A 21087-nucleotide genomic window follows, 5' to 3' on the forward strand; every position below is an offset into this window, starting at 1 on the left:
TTAAAAAAAGTGGGGGTGGGGGGAAGTATTTGATCCCCTGCTGATTTTGTACGTTTGCCCACAAGAAAGGATCAGTCTATAATTTTAATGGTAGGTGTATTTGAACAGTGAGAGACAGAATAACAACAAAAAAATCCAGAAATAAGCATTTCAAAAATGTTATAAAATGATTTGCATTTTAATGAGGGAAATAAGTATTTCACCCCTCTGCAGAACATGACTTAGTACTTGGTGGCAAAACCCTTGTTGGCAATCACAGAGGTCAGAAGTTTCTTGTAGTTGGCCACCAGGTTTGCACACATCTCAGGAGGGATTTTGTCCCACTCCTCTTTGCAGATCGTCTCCAAGTCATTAAGGTTTCGAGGCTGACGTTTGGCAACTCCAACCTTCAGCTCCCTCCACAGATTTTCTATGGGATTAAGGTCTGGAGACTGGCTAGGCCACTCCAGGACCTTAATGTGCTTCTTCTTGAGCCACTCCTTTGTTGCCTTGGCCATGTGTTTTGGGTCATTGTCATGCTGGAATACCCATCCACGACCTATTTTCAATGCCCTGGCTGAGGGAAGGAGGTTCTCACCCAAGATTTGACGGTACATGGCCCCGTCCATCGTCCCTTTGATGCGGTGAAGTTGTCTTGTCCCCTTAGCAGAAAAACACCCCCAAAGCATAATGTTTCCACCTCCATGTTTGACGGTGGAGATGGTGTTCTTGGGGTCATAGGCAGCATTCCTCCTCCTCCAAACACGGCGAGTTGAGTTGATGTCAAAGAGCTCCATTTTGGTCTCATCTGACCACAACACTTTCACCAGTTGTCCTCTGAGTCATTCAGATGTTCATTGGCAAACTTCAGACGGGCATGTATATGTATTCTTGAGCAGGGGGACCTTGCGGGCGCTGCAGGATTTCAGTCCTTCACGGCGTAGTGTGTTACCAATTGTTTTCTTGGTGATTATAGTCCCAGCTGCCTTGAGCTCATTGACAAGATCCTCCCGTGTAGTTCTGGGCTGATTCCTCACCGTTCTCATGATCATTGCAACTCCACGAGGTGAGATCTTGCATGGAGCCCCAGGCCGAGGGATATAGTTATTTTGTGTTTCTTCCATTTGCGAATAATCGCACCAAATGTTGTCACCTTCTCACCAAGCTGCCTGGCAATGGTCTTGTAGCCCATTCCAACCTTGTGTAGGTCTACAATCTTGTCCCTGACATCCTTGGAGAGCTCTTTGGTCTTGGCCATGGTGGAGAGTTTGTAATCTGATTGATTTATTGCTTCTGTGGACAGGTGTCTTTTTTTTACAGATAACAAACTGAGATTAGGAGCACTCCCTTTAAGAGTGTGCTCCTAATCTCAGCTCGTTACCTGTATAAAAGACACCTGGGAGCTAGAAATCTTTCTGATTGAGAGGGGGTCAAATACTTATTTCCTTCATTAAAATGCAAATCGATTTATAACATTTCTGACATGGGTTTTTCTGGATATTTCTGTTGTTATTCTGTCTCTCACTGTTCAAATAAACCTACCATTAAAATTATAGACTGATCCTTTCTTTGTCAGTGGGCAAACGTAGAAAATCAGCAGGGGATCAAATACTTTTTTCCCCCACTGTATGTAATCTGAGATTTATGGGATGTCATATATTTCAGTTTTTCTCCTGAGACTTTTTTTTGTTGCATTGGTGGCCTGATTTGAATTTGGTGATATTTGTCTTGCGAATTACACCGTTCATCTTGAGATAGCTGTCAAGCCTGTTGTAAAGAGAGGAGGAGAAATGAGACTGGGACTCGTGAAAGATTTATAGCGCCACCAATGGAAAAAGGAAATAAAAAATGTCTTAGCATAGATTTTCAAAATAAGGTATTTGATTTTTTGTGTACACATACAGATGTGCACAACATAGTTTGAGAGGTAATAATATTTGAACATGTAGCACTAGGTTGGGGCTAAGTATTAGCCTTTGTAAAGTACTGTAACCTATATGTGAATAGTGCAGGATGGCATACACATCTGAACTGTCCAGCAAGCTTGTCAAATTGGAGATAAGCATTGGGTTCTGGGGGAAAAAAGCATCCTGACAATATCAATTTAGGACTCCACGGTATATGTAGGCTACTCTAGTAAAAGTGGTCTGATTTTCTTACACTTTTTTTTTTGTTGTTGTAGAGTTCTTTTATCCTCCAGGTCCTTGTGTGGTGGGGTTGTCATGGTTTCTCAGTACCTAGTCACTCCATAGCTTATCTCAGCAGGACACTTAAATTGGTCAATTTCTGACATTTCCTTTTCCCTTTTTTCCAGGATACCTGTGAAAGCTCTCGCTCCCCCACCCCAATGTCGAGGTCGCAGTGACGGGGCTGGGCAGAGGCAGAGCCCGGTGCCCCGGCCCCTTTGCCCAGCTGAGGAGCAGCCCCTGACAGGGAGCGCACCATCTCCTTGTGCCTCGTGTCCTCTAGGAGGCATTTTGAGCCATGGAGCACCCACGGGAAAAAGAGGGTGAGCGACCGGCGCGCAGCAGCAAGACAGGTCAGGGGCGCAGCGGGCACTCGCGCCCCTCTGGATCTTCCGGAGTACTCATGGTTGGGCCCAACTTCCGTGTGGGCAAGAAGATTGGCTGTGGTAACTTTGGAGAGCTGAAGCTAGGTAAGAACTCGCCACCCTTTCAAGAATAAGTTTGTAACTTTTTTTGGTGTATGTATGAAGATTGGTTTTACAATTTTGGGCCTCTGTTACATTCCTCTTGGAAATGTAAAATCTTGTTCATTGATGAATTCCTAATGGCAGTCAGTGCCCTCTTCTCACCCTCGCTATCATAATATCTCAACACGGTGATTAAAGTTGGATGCAATCACTGCATCATGATGAGGTCCCGGCTACTCTGCAAAGGCTATAGACACTGGAATTGAGACAGATTACATTGGCGACAAGTAAGATGCATATCATTTTCGTTATGGATAATTACTTAACTTTGAGAGCTGAATGTCTATCCCCCTGCACCTCCACTACAACTCATTATCACATCTGACACCTCGCAGCCTGAGGTGACCTTAAAGGCTTAAAAATGGGCCGGAAACTTCCCGGTAAATTTTCCGTCTGAAGTTGATCATGGGAATCTTGGGAATTTTGCTTAAATTCATCAAAAAAGTTAGCTTACAACAGTGAACCTTTTTATGGGATACACATAAGGCAATTCTTGGTCTTGTGGCATATTTTGGTTAAACTATCCCCAATTCAACGTAATTGCAACCCTCTGCATGCACAGTGCATTCTTCCATCACATGTACAGCTGATTCTCCAGATCTTGAACATTAATGAGATGCTATTGAGCCCACACTACTACACTGTCTGAGCCAAGGACTACATGCTTTCTGGTAAGTTTTGATTACAATACTGGGTGGGGCTGAATATATTTTACATGACATACGTGATTTTTCTAAACTAGTAAATAGTAGCCTACAGCAAAGTGTGTTGTTAACAATTTCTGCTAGTTAGTTTTTGCTACCATGTTTGTTCTAGCTTGCTTGAGCCTGCTAACTGAGTGTTAATTCACCTGTTTCCATACATGTTTCATTTTAATACATTTATCTTACAAAGGAGTTGTTTAATCTAACTGCTTAACTATTTATCTGTACCTGGAATTGTACATATATTTTTTAACGTTTTTTCTAATCTTTACAGGAAAATGCCACGGGCACTATCTGATGTCTGGAGACATTTCACTGCAGCTAATGTAGAAGGAAAAGCTGTGTACATTTGCAAATACTGTGCCAAATCATATGTGAAGAATGCAGAAAAGATGCAGAATCATCTGGCCAAGTGCATAAAGTTCCCTCAGCGCTCACAACAAGCAACCTCTGACAAAAGTCCCTCTACTTCTATTTGAGGGGAAAATGATGAATCAGACACCTTATCGATAGCAACAGCTCATGGGCCTCCTGGAATCAATTTTTTTTGATTCAATGGAGGAACATAGTCAGAGATGCTGATGACTGTCTTGCTCGAGCTGTATATGCAACTGTTTCACCTCTGATGCTCACAGGCAATGTGTGTTGGAAGAGATTTCTGAATGTTCTTTGCCCAGCATACACCCGTCTAACCAGACATGCTTTATCTTCTCATTTGCTGGATGCAGAGTTCAACAGAGTGCAAGTGAAGGTCAAGCAAATCATAGAGAAAGCAGACTGTATTGCAATCTCTGATGCGTGGTCGAATGTTTGTGGGCAAGGAATAATTAACTACATCTCCACCCCTCAACCAGTATTCTTCAAGAGCGCAGACACAAGGGACAACATACACACCGGTCTCTACATTGCAGATGAGCTGAAGGCAGTCATCAATGACCTTGGACCACAGAAGGTATTTGCACTGGTGACAGACACTGCTGCGAACATGGAGGCTGCTTGGTCTAAAGTGGAGGAGTCCTACCCTCACGTCACGCTCATTGGCTGTGCTGCTCATACATTGAATCTGCTCCTCAAGGACATCATGGCACTGAAAAAAAATGGATACACTCTACAAAAGAGCCAAGGAAATGGTTAGGTATGTGAAGGGTCATCAAGTTATAGCAGCAATCTACCTGACCAAGCAAAGTGAGAAGAACAAGAGCACCACATTGAAGCTGCCCAGCAACACCCGTTGGGGTGGTGTTGTCATCATGTTTGACAGTCTCCTGGAAGGGAAGGAGTCTCTCCATGAAATGGCCATATCACAGTCTGCCGATATGGACAGCCCCATCAAGAGGATCATCCTGGATGATGTATTTTGAGAGAGTGGTAAGCAGCCTGAAACTCCTGAAACCTATAGCAGTAGCCGTTGCACGGATTGAGGGAGACAATGCCGTCCTGTCTGATGTTCAGACTCTGCTGCCCTGTCCACTTCACTGTTGCTCCAAGCAGAGGAAACTGCATTACTGAAATACATCAAAAAGCGTGAAAATACACGCCACAGCGTACATGTTGGACCCCAAGTATGCTGGCAAGAGCATTCTGTCTGGTGCAGAGATCAACAAGGCCTATGGTGTCATCACTATGTCTTGCCACCTTGGCCTGGACGTGGGCAAGGTTCTTGGCAGTCTGGCGAAGTACACTTCCAAGCAAGGGCTTTGGGATGGAGATGCAATGGTGGACATTGAGGAGGTCCAGGGAGAAGACATGGAAGCCTGAGAGGAAGACAACCAAAGCTTTAGTTACTAGACTATCATTTTACAGATGTATGTTGAAAATGTTTTTAGGAGATGCGATGGGTCATTAGGGATCCTACAATATTCCCTTTTGGTTGTTCAGTGAAATCATCCCATGTGAACTCATTTAATTCAAGTTCAATTCACAACTTACTTTTTTTTTCTATTGGAAGGATTTAATCATTTGCAATTATGTCAACTTATGATAAGATAAAAGGTTTATGTTTCTGTCTCCTTATGATATGGTAAATATATCCAATGCAAAAAAATATCAGCATTTTTTTAAAATGGTATTAATATTACTTTGCATATATTCCAGTTAATTCCCATGGAAAGTTTCCACTTCTGAATATTCCCCAAACTGTGCGACCCTACCTGAGTTTATGCATGGGTGTGCCTGCTCATAAGAAGACCCCTCTGCTTCTTTCCCCATGAATATGCCGTTAATGTTGCCTTGTTTCATGTATGCTGAAAGAATCTAATAGAATTCATAATAAGATTTCCTTTTTAATCCAGTCAGCAAAGGGACATACAGTACCTGCATGGTAAACAGTTCTTTTGTAGAGAAGAGACAATGTTGTTCATTTGGGTACAGTACAGCAGACCTATTTTTATTTATTTTAACCGGTTTTTGCTTATACGTTAAACTCATTGGGCCTATTTCACATCACCTGTAGCCTGCGACTGACTAAGATCTCTGGATTGTCTAATGAACATGTTCTCTAAGCAGAACAGTGAGGAGCATGACGCCATGAAATGAAGAGCTATAGCCAGAAAAGCTTTACTGTTTGTTCTGAAACTGGTTGAGAGACTGAGATTCTACTCTGCTGCCTCCCACGTGGATAATAGTCCAGGAGGGGGTGGGCGAGAGAGTGGCCTGTTCTCTGGTATGCTCCACGCATGAACTGTGCTGCTGAGCAGTCAGAGGTTCTCTGAGGCCTATAGTTTGCCTGTGGCGTTGTCACTCAGCCTGAGTGTGGCTGGGTTCCATAGGCTCATCTACTCACTTATGAGGAATTTAAGAATGGCCTAAATTGCCCTGACATTTAGAACGCTGGACTGCTATTGCTAGATCGAAGTTGAGAAGAGATAAGCCTACAGGTGCAAGACATCTTAAAAAGCAGATGTGAATACTAACTGTCTTGGGAGGGACTTGTTATTGAGACCTGTATTCTTCTCTTCTGACTACAATTCATCAAATTTGACTTTGTTAATCAGGAGACCTCACCACAAATCGTTGGCATTTCAACATTGAACGTGGAGGATTGTAAAAAATAGCAAATGTCACAAGGTGTCTTGGGAGCCGGTGTTAACCAGGAAAGAAGCCTCCATGTGTACACTAAACCTTGTACCCTTTGAAATTTAAAGGAATAATCCTCTGAGTATCTTTTGTTATTTTTTTCATTAGTCTACTATAAATACAGTCCCAAAAATGTTGGCTGGTCAGCAGTCAAGCTTTCAATATATATATATATATAGCACTTTCAAGCAGGCAGAAATGCAGCTGGTGTATTTCTGCCTTCGTGAACAGCAAGAGCTCAGATAAACATGAGATGACTCCAGGAATCAATAGAACATTGTTCAGAGATGGCAAAGTATGATATAACATTCAACATGGGTGAATCTTTCCTTTAAGTCTGGCATCTCAAAACATGTTTGGTCTATTTTCAAAACGCATAAACTGAAATGATGTGCTACGCTAAGTGTTTGAATTCTACAATAAAACATATTCTCCCACTGCCCTATGTATTCCCCCACATTTATATAAAGTATCATTGCACTGCTATGCGCAGGATCATTACATCAAAACACAAGCCGTGTTCTCACTTTCCCAGCTGGTGTCGCACTGTTGGCATTAGCTCTTTCATTCTCAGCTTGCTCCGCAAACGCATTTCACTTCTCTCTCCAAGATGACACCTTTTGTAATGCGATATGACTTCGTGAGCAAGGCATACAGTCTCTCCAATTACCAACAAAGAGACAGGTAATTGGAGTAAAATGGAGGCCCAAAGTTACTGGTTTTATTAATTCATCTGAAGTTGTTAGTTTCGTGCAAGACGTGCACCTAATAGTATTGCACAATGGGCATATTCAGATGCCTAATGGTGCATTAGAAGCTCCTGGTTGTCCTCCTCACCTCAACTGTCCAATGGGAACCTCCGCATTTATCAAATTTACACACCTCTGACTTTCCAGTCACTGTTTGTTCAGTCATCACTGTTATTTGTGAAGGATGTGTCTTAGAGCTGTGGGAGTTAAGATGATTCCTTGGTGGCTGCACTGGATGTACCACCATAGAAGTATAATGAATATAACGGGCGTCCCCATTCAAGTCAATGATGGCATAATGGGTGTACTGGCAGACATTTTGAGTGTACCCATGCCTAGAAGTAAAAGCAGGAAGTGTACCCTTCAATCTGTGCTGTGATTTGTTGTCAACTCAACTGACATTACAAAAAGTACAGTCCATTGCATGAGCCACATTGGTTAGCATCTACATTACCATGGCAATCCAGCATAGTATTAGAACGTCTCGCCTTGCCCGCCTGTGGGGAAAACGATCTGTGGTTACCTAGGTTACCCCATTTGACTCACAGCAAAAACGTGTCATTTTTTCAATCAGCAGCTTTTTGACATGTTTTGCGATTTCTGTATAACAAAAAACGACGACAAAGTTCACTCTTACAATGGGGTGCAATGGGAAAGAATGGTTATTTTCCCCAATTTGTGGGCGTGGTAGAGGGGTGTTGCTCCTTATGACGTGAATATCGACTCGGCGTATCAGTTGATAGAAATGATTGCATTTCAATACCAGGAAGCCAATGTGACTGTACCCATGAGTTTGCCAGTCAAATTCGCAGGGTTAGAGCACGCAAGCCCGTTCTATTCATTCTATTTCTATGGTGCGACCTCGCATCTGTTTGGAAATAAATAGTTTACCCAACCTTCTAATAACCGTTTTTTTAATTCCTAGGTAAAAACCTCTACACCAATGAGTATGTTGCAATAAAATTGGTAAGTATGTATTCTTATTTCTGTATTATTTGTGGAGTGACCCAATGAGCAGCTCTTAAAATCATACCTCGAGTGAACAGCCTATTTACATATTTTTTTATTTAAACAATATATAGGTATTTGTAAACCTGAATTTGAAAGTAGTTTGTTGAAGGATAATTCATTTGAATAATGTACCTATTTAGGTGTACTTGTTATTCTTGACGTGTAGTGAATGAAAAGCCCCCCCCTTCAACTGAAGTGTTTCCTTCTGTATTCTCCCTCCAGGAACCAATAAAGTCAAGGGCACCACAGCTGCATTTGGAGTACCGGTTTTACAAAACATTAGGCAGCACAGGTAAGACCTTCACTCTGTTTGCCACATATTTAGCTCCATCCTCGGCTCACTAATCACTCCTACTGACTTGAGGTCACCTCAGATTGGTGATGTTTTGTATGAAGAAAGACTGTGCCCGTTCTTAACTGTCACACAAAAGAAGAATTATCAAGCTCTCCTGTTATATCAATTTCACTGTGCCTCCATGTCTGATAGGGTGAAGGCCCTCAATATTAATAAATGACTGCATGTGGGTGTGTGTGGTTCCTCTTGTCGGTTGCTCACGCAGAATACCTGAATCTCAGGCATTACTTTGCTCCAGAATATTTAGGCTTGCAAGGACATGGTAATGTTGTGCAGGTGTACGGTCTTTTTGTGGTTCTCCGTGTTGTGGTTTAATGATTGGAACGGTTGCCTGGGGAAGAGCTTGAGATATCTTTCTCTTACATTACCTCTCCCTCACATACACAACCAGTCACACTTCAGTCAGTGAACTTCCTACACACTTGTCAGTCTCCTTGCTCAGGTACAGAAAGTAGCACTAGTCCTGTGGTGTTGATGAGACACCTGCAGAACCTCTGTGGGAGGCAACACGTTGCCATGGTGTCTCCCTGAATAGGCTGCTGAGAGTGTGCTGTCGCTTCCCTTTAACAGTTAAGCTATTTTACCAATCACACCCAATTTGTTTTTTTGTTTTTTTTATAAGTTTGACAAATTTGGCTGTAGTTGTCTTTTTTATATTATCTTTTGATAAGTCTGATGTGATGGTAATCACCTTTACTATTTTTCTGAACAGTAGTCCAGTTCTATATGGGATGACTGCTTTCTGTTGAAACCCCCCATTCACTGAAGAGAATCACAGGAAGTGCAGTCTGTTCACACTTGCACAGCTGTTGTGACACAGCTTCCTGTGTTACCTTTGCATGTGGGTCATTGACAGGACCAGTGTGTAGAGATAATTAATGTCAGTGTTGGGGGAAGGCAGATGTAAATCTCAAATATAAGGTCTTGCATTTCCTCTTGGGCGGTGTTGGCTAAGCAAGTGTCATTAATCAATGAACTAATAAATCCATCAATGGGTACATCAGAGTTGTATCAGTCACATTTTTAATACAAAGTCAGGGTTGAAACAAAAGTTAGCTAAGCAGATGGAGAATAGAAAAGGCGCAATATGTAGAAATCCCTCTGTCATTACCTGGTTGCTAAAATTCGATCATGTTCACCTAATTTCAGTTTGTGACCAAACGAGAATCATTGTATGATCTAAACAGCTGTGAAGTGGCTTTGCAATAACCGGAAATATAGTTTTTTCCCCCCCCAGTAGTTTTGAAGTTAGTGTACAAAACCGAAAGTAAAAAGACACGAGCGGATAATATCCGTATGCTGTATATTTGACGGTGATATGTGGTTGACTCACCTAGCTATCTTAAGATAAATGCAATCACTGTATGTCGCTCTGGATAAGCACAACTGATAAATGACTGAAATGTCAAATGTTAATGTTTTGCGTACATATCTCGTATTACTGTATTGAATGTATTTATTAAAACAATTATCATATAGATGTCACAAATGTATAATTTGTACAGTTTATTAAAAATTGAGTTATTTGTTGCATTTGACTGTAAAACCGAGCAGTACTACTTATTTCTCTGTGAGTGAGGCGAATATATAGCATCTTAAAGACAATTTTGTTTTTGTCTCTGGAATGAAACCATCAAGTGATAGAACAGTGGTTCTTAACCTGGGTTCGATCGAACCCCAGGGGTTCGGTGAGTCAGTCTCAGGGGTTCGGCGGAGGTCAAGACACACACCCGACTCATATGATTCGTGATGACACGCCCCGCTTGGCCATCATTGGCTGCAGGTGATCACGCAACATCGCTTGGCCTATCTGTGCTGCAGGGAATTTGGCGCGCTCAGTAGTCGAATTGTGACTGTCGTGATGGTACGTCGTGTGATTTCTTTCTTAATATTTTAATCCCTTCATACTATGTCGAGCAAAAAAAGAAAGTGGTCGGACGAATATGTACAATATGGATTCACATGTATAACGGAACGTGATGAGAGTCAGCGTCCTAACTGCATGATTTGCAATGCCAAGTTGAGCAATTCTAGTCTAGCACCGGCAAAACTAAGAGAACACTTCCTTAAGCTGCATGGAGATGGACAATACAAGAACACAACGCTCGCTGAATTCAAGGTGAAGAGAGCCAGATTCGATGAAAAGGCTACTCTGCCTGTTCTCGGCTTTGTACCCATCAACAAACCGATCCTCACAGCATCGTACGAAGTTGCTTACCTGATCGCAAAGCAGGGCAAACCACACACCATTGGTGAAGCACTCATAAAACCAGCTGTGTTGAAGATGGCGAATATCATGCTGGGAAAAGCGGCTGAAGTTAAGTTATCCCAAATTCCTCTTTCAAATGACACCATTAGCGACAGAATAGAGGACATGAGCAAAGACATCTTGGCTCAAGTAGTTGCAGATCTGATTTCAAGCCCGGCAAAATTCAGCCTTCAACTCGACGAGACCACAGACGTTTCCAATCTAAGCCAGCTTGCTGTATTTGTGTGCTATGTGAAAGACGACGTGATAAAGGAAGATTTTTTTATTTTGTAAGCCTCTTACGACAACAACTAAGGCAGCCGATGTGAAGAAACTTGTGGATGACTTCTTCAAAGACAACAATCTTTCGTGGGATATGGTTTCTGCAATTTGTTCGGACGGAGCTCCAGTCATGCTGGGAAGAAAGTCTGGTTTTGGTGCGCTAGTGAAAGCCGATGCACCACACATCATTGTTATGCATTGTATTCTGCACAGGCATGCGTTGGCAACAAAAACCTTGCCTCCAAAACTGGCAGAAGTATTAAAAATTGTAGTGGAATGCGTGAACTATGTGCGAAATAGTGCTCTGAGGCACCGCATCTTCAGTGAGCTGTGTAAAGAAATGGGCTCTGAATTCGAGGTACTTCTGTACCATTCTAACGTTCGGTGGTTATCCCGGGGACAGGTGCTGAATCGTGTTTTTGCCGTGCGTGTGGAATTAGCCCTGTTTTTCCAATAGCACCAACATCGTCATGCAGATTGCTTAAAAAATTCTGAGTTCATTCTCATTTTAGCGTACATGGCTGATATCTGCTCTCAATCATCTCAATCAACAGATGCAGGGCGGTGGAGTCAACATCATCGAAGCGGAAGAAAACCTGAAGGCTTTTCAAAAAAAGCTACCGTTATGGAAACGACGAACAGAGAACGATAACTTCGCAAACTTTCCCCTGCTGGACGACTGTGTAAGTAAGATCGAAGATGTATCTGGAATCGGAGACATTTCTGTACCCGCGGAACTGAAGCAAGCAATTGCCACGCACTTAGATGAGCTTGCAAAGTCTCTCGACGGATACTTCCCTACAAGAGAGTCATATCCAGCATGGGTGAGACAGCCGTTCACGTTTAGTGTTGAGACAACAGATGTCAATGATGAATACCTCGATGAAATCATTGAAATTCAGCAGAGCCAGGTTCAACAGCAACTCTTCAGAACAACAACGCTCTCAACGTTTTGGTGTCAACAAATGGTAATGTACCCTGTTATTGCTAAGAAAGCTCTGGAGATTTTCATACCGTTTGTTACAACATATCTTTGCGAGCAATCCTTTTCGAGGATGCTGGACATAAAAACGAAGAAAAGGAACAGACTTTGTTGCGAAAATGACATGAGAGTGGCACTTGCCAAGGTGAAGCCGCGCATTTCTGAACTGGTCTCTGAAAGGCAACAGCAGAAGTCACACTGATTTGCAGTAAATATTCATTATTATGTTTTTGTTTTTGTGTGAAAATCATGTTTTAATGGTTTTGTTCTTTGAACACTGATGTTGATGCACGGTTCATTTTGTGCACCAGTAAAATATATACCTATGTTTTGAATTTTGTTTTTCCAATTAAGAAGGGTTCGGTGAATGCGCATATGAAACTGGTGGGGGTCAGTACCTCCAACAAGGTTAAGAACCACTGTGATAGAATATGTAGAAGAGGACATAAGTGGTCAAACTCTTCATATGTTCAGGGGGGTTCCCAACAAAAGTAGTCATATTTTTATGTACAGTGTATTGCAATATGTTCTGAAATTGTAGTCCATTTTCAAAATGTATTTGTGAAATAAAAATGGATATGCATTTATCAACCGTTAGACTCCAATTGTATTTGCTCAATGTTTTTATTTTATTATATTTATAGTTTGTGCCATTTCCAATTTAATTAGAAATGTCCATTTTTGAATTCACTCATGAAGTGGAGAATTTAAGTTGAATTAAATTTGATTTCAAATTATCAAGTTATGGAATTGGAATTAATTTTGAATTAGACTGTTTAGACTTTTTGGATTGGAATTATTAAATGTTTTAACCTTTGGAATTTTATTTTAATTGGAATAAAATATTTGTTATATTTCCCAGTTAAAGGAATTAATCCACATAGTATCAAATTGACTCTAGGGTTTGTTTTTAATTATTCCAAACTGTATTCCTATATTTATTTGTAAAGCTAGACCAGGACTGGGCAATTCTTTTCCATGGAGGGCAACATTAGAATATATTTTTGCCATTGCGGGCCAGAATCATATTACAGGATTATACATCATGTGTATGACTGTGTTGACAGATACAGTTGATGTCGGAAGTTTACATACACTTAGGTTGGAGTCATTAACTCGTTTTTCAACCACTCCACAAATTTCTTGCTAACAAACTATAGTTTTGGCAAGTCGGTTAGGACATCTACTTTGTGCATGACACAAGTAATTTTTCCAACAATTGTTTACAGATTATTTCACTTATAATTCACTGTATCACAATTCCAGTGGGTCAGAAGTTTACATACACTAAGTTGACTGTGCCTTTAAACAGCTTGGAAAATTCCAGAAAATGATGTCATGGCTTTAGAAGCTTCTGACATCATTTGAGTCAATTGGAGGTGTACCTGTGGATGTATTTCAAGGCCTACCTTCAAACTCAGTGCCTCTTTGCTTGACATCATGGGAAAATCAAAAGAAATCAGCCAAGACCTCAGGAAAAAGATTGTAGACCTCCACAAGTCTGGTTCATCCTTGGGAGCAATTTCCAAACGCCTAAAGGTACCACGTTCACCTGTACAAACAATAGTACGCAAGTATAAACACCATGGGACCACGTAGCCGTCATAAAGCTCAGGAAGGAGACGTGTTCTGTCTCCTAGAGATGAATGTACTTAGGTGCAAAAAGTGCAAATCAATCCCAGAACAACAGCAAAGGACCTTGTGAAGATGCTGGAGGAAACGGGTACAAAGTATCTATATCCACAGTAAAATGAGTCCTATATCGACATAACCTGAAAGGCCACTCAGCAAGGAAGAAGCCACTGCTCCAAAACCGCCATAAAAAAGCCAGACTACGGTTTGCAACTGCACATGGGGACAAAGATTGTACTTTTTGGAGAAATGCCCTCTGGTCTAATGAAACAAAATATTACTGTTTGGGTATGATCACCATTGTTATGTTTGGAGGAAAAAGGGGGATGCTTGCAAGGCGAAGAACACCATCCCAAATGTGAAGCACAGGGGTGCCAGCAGCATGTTGTGGGGGTGCTATGCTGCAGGAGGGGCTGGTGCACTTAACAAAATAGATGGCATCATGAGGTAGGAAAACTGTGGATATATTGAAGCAACATCTCAAGACATCAGTCAGGAAGTTAATTAAAGCTTGGTTGCAAATGGGTCTTCCAAATGGACAATGACCACAAGCATACTTCCAAAGTTGTGGCAAAATGGCTTAAGGACAACAAAGTCAAGTTATTGGAGTGGCCACCACAAAGCCCTGACCTCAATCCTATAGACAATTTGTTGGCAGAACTGAAAAAGCGTGTGCGAGCAAGGAGGCCTACAAACCTGACTCAGTTACACCAGCTCTGTCAGGAGAAATGGGCCAAAATTCACCCAACTTATTGTGGGAAGCTTGTGGAAGGCTACCTGAAATGTTTGACCCAAGTTTAACATTTGAAAGGCAATGCTACCAAATACTAATTGAGTGTATGTAATCTTCTGACCTGGGAATGTGATGAAAGAAATAAAAGCTGAAATAAATCATTCTCTCTACTATTATTCTGACATTTCTCATTCTTAAAGTAAAGTGGTGATCCTTAGACAGGGAATCTTTACGAGGATTAAATGTCAGAAATTGTGAATAACTAAGTGAAAATGTCTTTGGCTAAGGTGTAATGTAAACTTCCGACTTCAACTGTATACCTACTGTAAATCCGTCCAGATATGCTACTTATTTAACTGTTTTAACATGCACAGAAATAAACCACATCCGTGTTCTCCTTTTGGTAGGTATTTTCATTATTAAATGCCATGAACTACACTGAGGGACAAGTACACTGTGCGTTCTGCACGAAGGACAAAACTCTTGTTAATGGGTATGCACAAAAACACAAAGAGAGAGCTGTACATTACATTTAAACTACTCAATCAGTGTGAGGAGTGAAGTCTCTGATGGGTATTGACTAGAGCAGTGAAGTCAGGGATAGTTTCTGACGTCGCTATGCACAGGATTGCTGAAAGGTGAGAGTCAGTAAGAGATGATCTGTGCCTTGACTTGTTATATTTCATCACTGAAAAATGTCTGTTCACATATGTAGGTTGACCCAAACAGTACAAACATCTTCTGAGCATGACTCCTAATCTTCGGAAAGTCTTGTTCATCGAGAGATGCATAGAACCTCATCAGTGACATTGTTTTGAATAGTTCTCCAATCACTGCATCAGACTGAAGATCGATAAGATCAAGTTGCAGGTCAGTGGGAGCGTTATCCACATTGAAGGTGAAAGGAGAGGAAACCAACAGCATGTCATTTTCCAACACTTTAAAATCCTCAAAACGATGAGAACTCACCGTTCAAAGCACGCAGCAGCGACGTATACTTCTCCCGCTGGTCATCTGATAGAGAACAGACTAGTGGTGTTGAAAGGTGGGTGATTGTTGGCTTCTACTTAGCGGGTCAGGAGGATTCATTTTCCCTTGAAGGCTTTGACAAGGCTGTACATCTGATGTGCAAAAAGGCCCTTCCCTTGTAGTTTGAAATTCAGTTCATTCATGAGGGCCATGACGTCCACGGTGAAGGAAAAATCAGCCAACCACTCTTTATCTTGCATTTGAGGGAAATCCACATTTTCCTTTCATTTGCAAAAACTCAGCAATCTCCAACATCAGGTCCCAGACCCTTTTAAGCACCTTCCTCAAAGCCATCTCACGTTTGTGTGGTAGGGGAGATTTGCATGACCTGACTCTCTCTTCCAACAGTGAGACAAACTGCCTGTGGTTTTAAAGCTTTTGCTCTTATGAAATTTACGACTTTAGTGACTGTGTCCACAACATGGCTCATTTTCAAGGCCCATTTACAGAGCACCTCCTGATGAATAATGCAATGCAGGAAAAACATTTTCTGATCTGGTTTCAGCTCAGATCTTGTGTCCTTTTCAAAAGGCCAATGTTTTTTTCCAGTCAAGTTTGGGCACCCATCAGTGGTCACACTGGATAACTTTATAAAACTCAGTCCCAGCTTTGCCACACACTTATTAACATCCTCCTATAAATCTTTCCTTGTGGTTGTGCTCTACATTGACTCCACTGAAGCAAGCTCCTCTGTAATTTAAAAGTCTGGGGTTATGCCTCGTAAGAATATCAACAACTGTGCTGTGTCACGTGCATCACTGCTCTCATCCAGGGCCAGGGAGAAATATGTGAAATCCTTTACCTTGTCTTTCAACTGTTGTTCCATATTCTCTGCGATGTCCTCAATACGCCGTGTCACTGTTCGTCTTGACAGGGAAACATTTTCAAACAGCTCTTTCTTGTCGGGGCAAAGTATTGCTGCAGAGTTGATTTAAAAATTCTTTAATAAATTCTCCCTCAGCGAAGGGCTTGATTATGTTTGGCAATTTTGTGGGACAGTACTTAGCTAGCTCTCGCAATTCCGTCGATTTGCTGAATGCAGTTTTGTGAAAAGTCCTTGCTGCTTTTGCAACTGAGAAAGCAACTTGTTCGATGCACTTGCACTCTGCTCAGTAGACATTCCTATATTTCTCTGCATGCCTTGTCTGGAAGTGTCGGGGCCAAGTTGTAGTCTTTCAAGATAGCGATGCTCTCTTTGCACACAGCTTTCCCTGATACCTCAATAAAGAAATATTTCTATGTCCACTCTTTCTGGAACACCCTACATTCATTGTCTACGTTTTTTTAAACTCATCAGGCCTGAACTAGACTTTCTGTCTAAACAGTGACATGATCCGCCTGAGATTGAATTCAAATTGGAAATAGTGGTTTTGTTGGGGATAATATTGAATTGGGAATTGAATTCTTGGAATTGACCTAACGTTGGAATTCAGAGGAATTGAATATGTTGAATTTACAGGGAGAGAGAATTGAATTTGTGACCCTAACCCTGATGCGCGTATACCAATGATACTTGACTCATTGCTGACTAGCATTCAAGAAGTATTCAGACCCCTTATTCTAACATGGATTACATTGTTTTTTCCCCCCTCATCAATCTACACATAATACCCCATAATGACAAAGAAAAAACTTTTTTTTTTTTTTTAAATTTTGCAAATCAGGTCAAGATCAGGACGAAGGATGCATGTTAACGGCAGGTATAAACAGCTTCTGAAAGTTGTACGTATTCAGAGCAAAAACCATGCCATGAGGTTGAAGGAATTAACTGTGGAGCTCCGAGACGACAGGATTTTGTCAAAGCACAGATCTGGAGAAGGGTACCAAAAAAAAAATACTGCAGCATGGAAGGTCCCCAAGAACACAGTGGCCTCCAATTTTAAATGGAAGAAGTTTTGAGGAAAAAAACGGAATTATTACATTTACATAAGTATTCAGACCCTTTACTCAGTACTTTGTTGAAGCACCTTTGGCAGCGATTACAGCCTTGAGACTTCTTGGGTATGACGCTACAAGCTTGGCACACCTGTATTTGGGGAGTTTCTCCAATTCTTCTCTGCAGCTCCTTTCACGCGGCGTCAGGTTAGAAGGGGAGCGTCGCCGCACAGCTATTTTCAGGTCTCTCCAGAGATGTATGATCAGGATCAAGTCCGTGCTCTGGCTGGGCCACTCAAGGACATTCAGAGACTTTTCCCGAAGCCACAGCTGCGTTGTCTTGGCCATGTACTTAGGGTCGTTGTCCTGTTGGAAGGTTAACCTTTGCCCCAGTCTGTGGTCCTGAACACGCTGAAGCAGGTTTTCATCAAGAGTCTCTGCACTTTGCTCTGTTCATCTTTCCCTCGATCCTGACTAGTCTCCCAGTCCCTACCGCTGAAAAACATCCACATAGCATGAAGCTGCAACCACCCTGCTTCACTGTAGGGATGGTGCCAGGTTTCCTCATGGTCGTTACACAGGTGCACTTTGTGCTGGGGACAATGAAGGCCACACTCAAATGTGCAGTTTTGTCACACAACACAATGCCACAGATGTCTCAAGTGAGGGAGCATGTAACTGGCATGCTGACTGCAGGAATGTCTAACAGAGCTGTTGCCAGAGACTTGAATGTACATTTCTTTACCATAAGCCGCCTCCAATTTTGCTTTAGAGAATTTGGCAGTACATCCAATCGGCCTCACAACCACTGACCAAGTGTAACCATGCCAGCCCAGGACCTCCACATCTGGCCTCTGCGGGATCGTTCTGGGGGGGGACGCATTGATTGGCTGGGCATGGCTCCCCAGTGAGGTGGGCCTATTCCCTTCCAGGCTCACCCACCTGCCCAGTGATCTGAAATCCATTAGAGCCTAATTAATTTATTTAAATTCAAATCGACTGATTTCCTTATGAACTGTAATTCAGTAAAATCTTTGAAATTGTTGCATTTACTTTTTTGTTCATTTATAGAACAATCATTGCTTTTAAAAAATACGAGCCATCGTTATTCATAGCCAGAAAAGCTCCTATTAACACTGACGAGCTTGCGAGAACGCTTTATTATAGACCACCCACGAAGCCCCTATTTGCACTGACCAGCCCTGGAGGAAGCTTAATATAGACTAGCCGCCGAGGCTGCTATTTACACTGACCAGCCTGCAAGGAACCTTTTTATTATGCCGATTTACTCAGATCAGCTTCCGAGGAGCCTTGCACATAGACCAGCCTCAGAGTTTCAGGTGAAACTGCTAGCTTTGAGGCCCACCAGCCTTGGTAAGGTCTCTAAGTAGACTGACCAGCCTGGGAGGAGCCTGCATTTTTAATTAAATGCAATTATATCTATCAAATAGGCTTGGGGTATATACTGTATACCGTGGTATTTAGAAATAGCCACGGATTGGTTTTTCAATACCGTGAATACCATTGAAACTATTTATTTGATATTAATATTTGTAGCTACTTAAGTAAATACCTGCAGTCGACTTGTTCAATATGTTAGATTAAGCAGATCACGTTCTTCATTTCACCTGTCACATTATTTTACATTATGAAGCTTACAGTAGTTCCCCAGGAAAGTTGAGCCAACCACGTGTTTCTGTAAATAGCACAACTTGAGGGAACAAGTTAGTCCAGCTGGGTATTGACAGTCAAGTGTTTGTTTTTTTTTTGCTTCAATAGAGGGATCAGGGACGTGCAACTATAGTTTTCCTTCACAAAGTACATTAGTGCAACACATTCGGCAGAAAGTAGCTTAATTTTCATCAAATGACAACAGAAGTGCAATGCTATTTCACTGAAAGCCACACGAGTAGGCTAAATGAGCTTATAATGAAAAATCAAGGTATTTATTTGCTAAACCTATGCATGGCCATCATATTTCTGTTCATCATAGAAAGAATGTAGCCAGCTACATATCCTAATGTGTTTCTTCAAGTTAATCTTGCATTTTACCAGAGAAAAGTAGCTACACATTAATTAGAGCGCTGTCTACTGATAAAATACCCGTCCGTGAATTCTCATCTGAGTGGAGAAATGCAGTTGAAGCACAAAATTAGTGTGATGCCGAGTAGAAATTACAATAAGAAGCAGTTTTCCAAAGCCCTTTGGATGAGTTATCTGTACAGATGCCACTGCTATCTTTTGATTTCCTTGCGTTTTTTTCTCCTCTCCGTTCTCGGCCCATCTGCTCTCTGCTCCTTCCCCATCTTCTCCGAGCAGAGCAGACAGGCCCGTTGCTCTATCGACTCTAGACTCCACACAGAGACAGCTTGTACACATGCTCCTCCAGAGCCAGTACTGTTCATTTGCACAATGTCTCTTGTCCAAAATCACCAAAAATGACATTCGATAGCTCCTACATATATATGTATACCTTTATGTGCTGGATTGCCTGTCTTTGCACTCGTTAGCATATTTAGCTAGCAGGTTCCATGGAAGTTCGCTATTACTTGTGCTAATTTAGTTAACATTCTGGTAATGGAAGCCCAATGGGCTTTCTTTTTGCGTTTTTGGCACCCTCTTGTGTACTAAGCCGGTAATACTGCAAATCCTGGAGTGAGAGAAGGACTGTGTGAAAATCTGGATACCGCCCAACCCTACTATGTAACCAGCCTGGTAAATTTCAGCTTGCGATTTAGAATATTGCTTCAGAGAAAATAGGTAGGCAAGAAGTTTATAACAGTTGTAGCTGTTCTTGCTGCATCATCTAGTTAGATGAAAAAACATCCAAATAGCAGCCATATGCAGCTAGCTAGCAAGCTAAGTTGGCTCATTTGAAAAGATATATAACTAACCAGCAAAGCAGCTAGCTAATCTACAGTGAGTGTAGAAAACATTACATGACATAGACTGACCAGGTGAATCCAGGTTAAAGCTATTATACCTTATTTGATGCGTTCTGTTAAATCCACTTCAATCAGTGTAGATGAAGGGGGGAAGACAGGTTTTAAAGAAGGACTTTTAAGCCTTGAGACAATTGAGACATGGCTTGTCATTGAGGGTGAATGGCAAGGCAAAATATTTAAATGCCTTTAAGCGGAGTCGGTGCCAGGTGCACTGGTTTTAGTGTGTCAAGAACTGCAACGCTGCTGTTTTTTTAGGATGAAGTTTCCTGTGTGTACCAAGAATGGTCCACCACACAAAGAACATCTAGCCAACTTGAAACAACTGTGTGAAACTTGTGCCAGTATCCCTGTGAAACGCTTTCAACACATTGTGGAGTCCATGCGCCGATCAATTGAGGCTGTTCTGAGGGAAGGGGGGGGGGATGCAGCTCAATATTAGGAAGTTGTTCCTAATGTTTTGTACACTCAGTGTATATCAGCCTGTATACATTTGAAGTAGTCTTTGCAAATAGTCTTTTATTTGTGTTTTTGGATGCAATGTGCTTTTTTTTAAAGCTGCATCAGTTATGAAATATTTCAAAATTATTCTTGCTGTTCCTCCATCTGCAATTTGAATTTGATTGGCTGAGGGGAAAGAATGGGCGGAGTTGCATAAATGTCAGCCTGTGAGGTAGTACAGCATCACATGCACGACCCAAGGCACTTTTAATGACTTGTCTCGTGTTTTGATGTTTTGATGTGGTCCATGTAACAAAAACATTTCTGAAAATGTACC

The 21087-nt window shown here is 41.7% G+C and overlaps 1 protein-coding gene across 5 annotated transcripts in view; it reads left to right on the forward strand.

Annotated features, from left to right (window-relative positions):
• The window catches only part of LOC115152144 (casein kinase I), a 68739-nt gene that overhangs the window by 22894 nt on the left and 24758 nt on the right, over positions 1-21087 (forward strand). For all 5 annotated transcript variants that reach the window (XM_029696700.1, XM_029696697.1, XM_029696701.1 and 2 more), the window contains exons 2-4: positions 2294-2635; positions 8146-8186; positions 8454-8523. In XM_029696700.1, the coding sequence (XP_029552560.1) occupies positions 2464-2635; positions 8146-8186; positions 8454-8523 (283 nt within the window). In that variant the 5' untranslated portion in view covers positions 2294-2463. The remainder of the gene's footprint in view (positions 1-2293; positions 2636-8145; positions 8187-8453; positions 8524-21087) is intronic.

Source organism: Salmo trutta, chromosome 17 (genome assembly GCF_901001165.1).
Source record: "Salmo trutta chromosome 17, fSalTru1.1, whole genome shotgun sequence".
In the NCBI taxonomy this organism is placed as follows: domain Eukaryota; kingdom Metazoa; phylum Chordata; class Actinopteri; order Salmoniformes; family Salmonidae; genus Salmo; species Salmo trutta.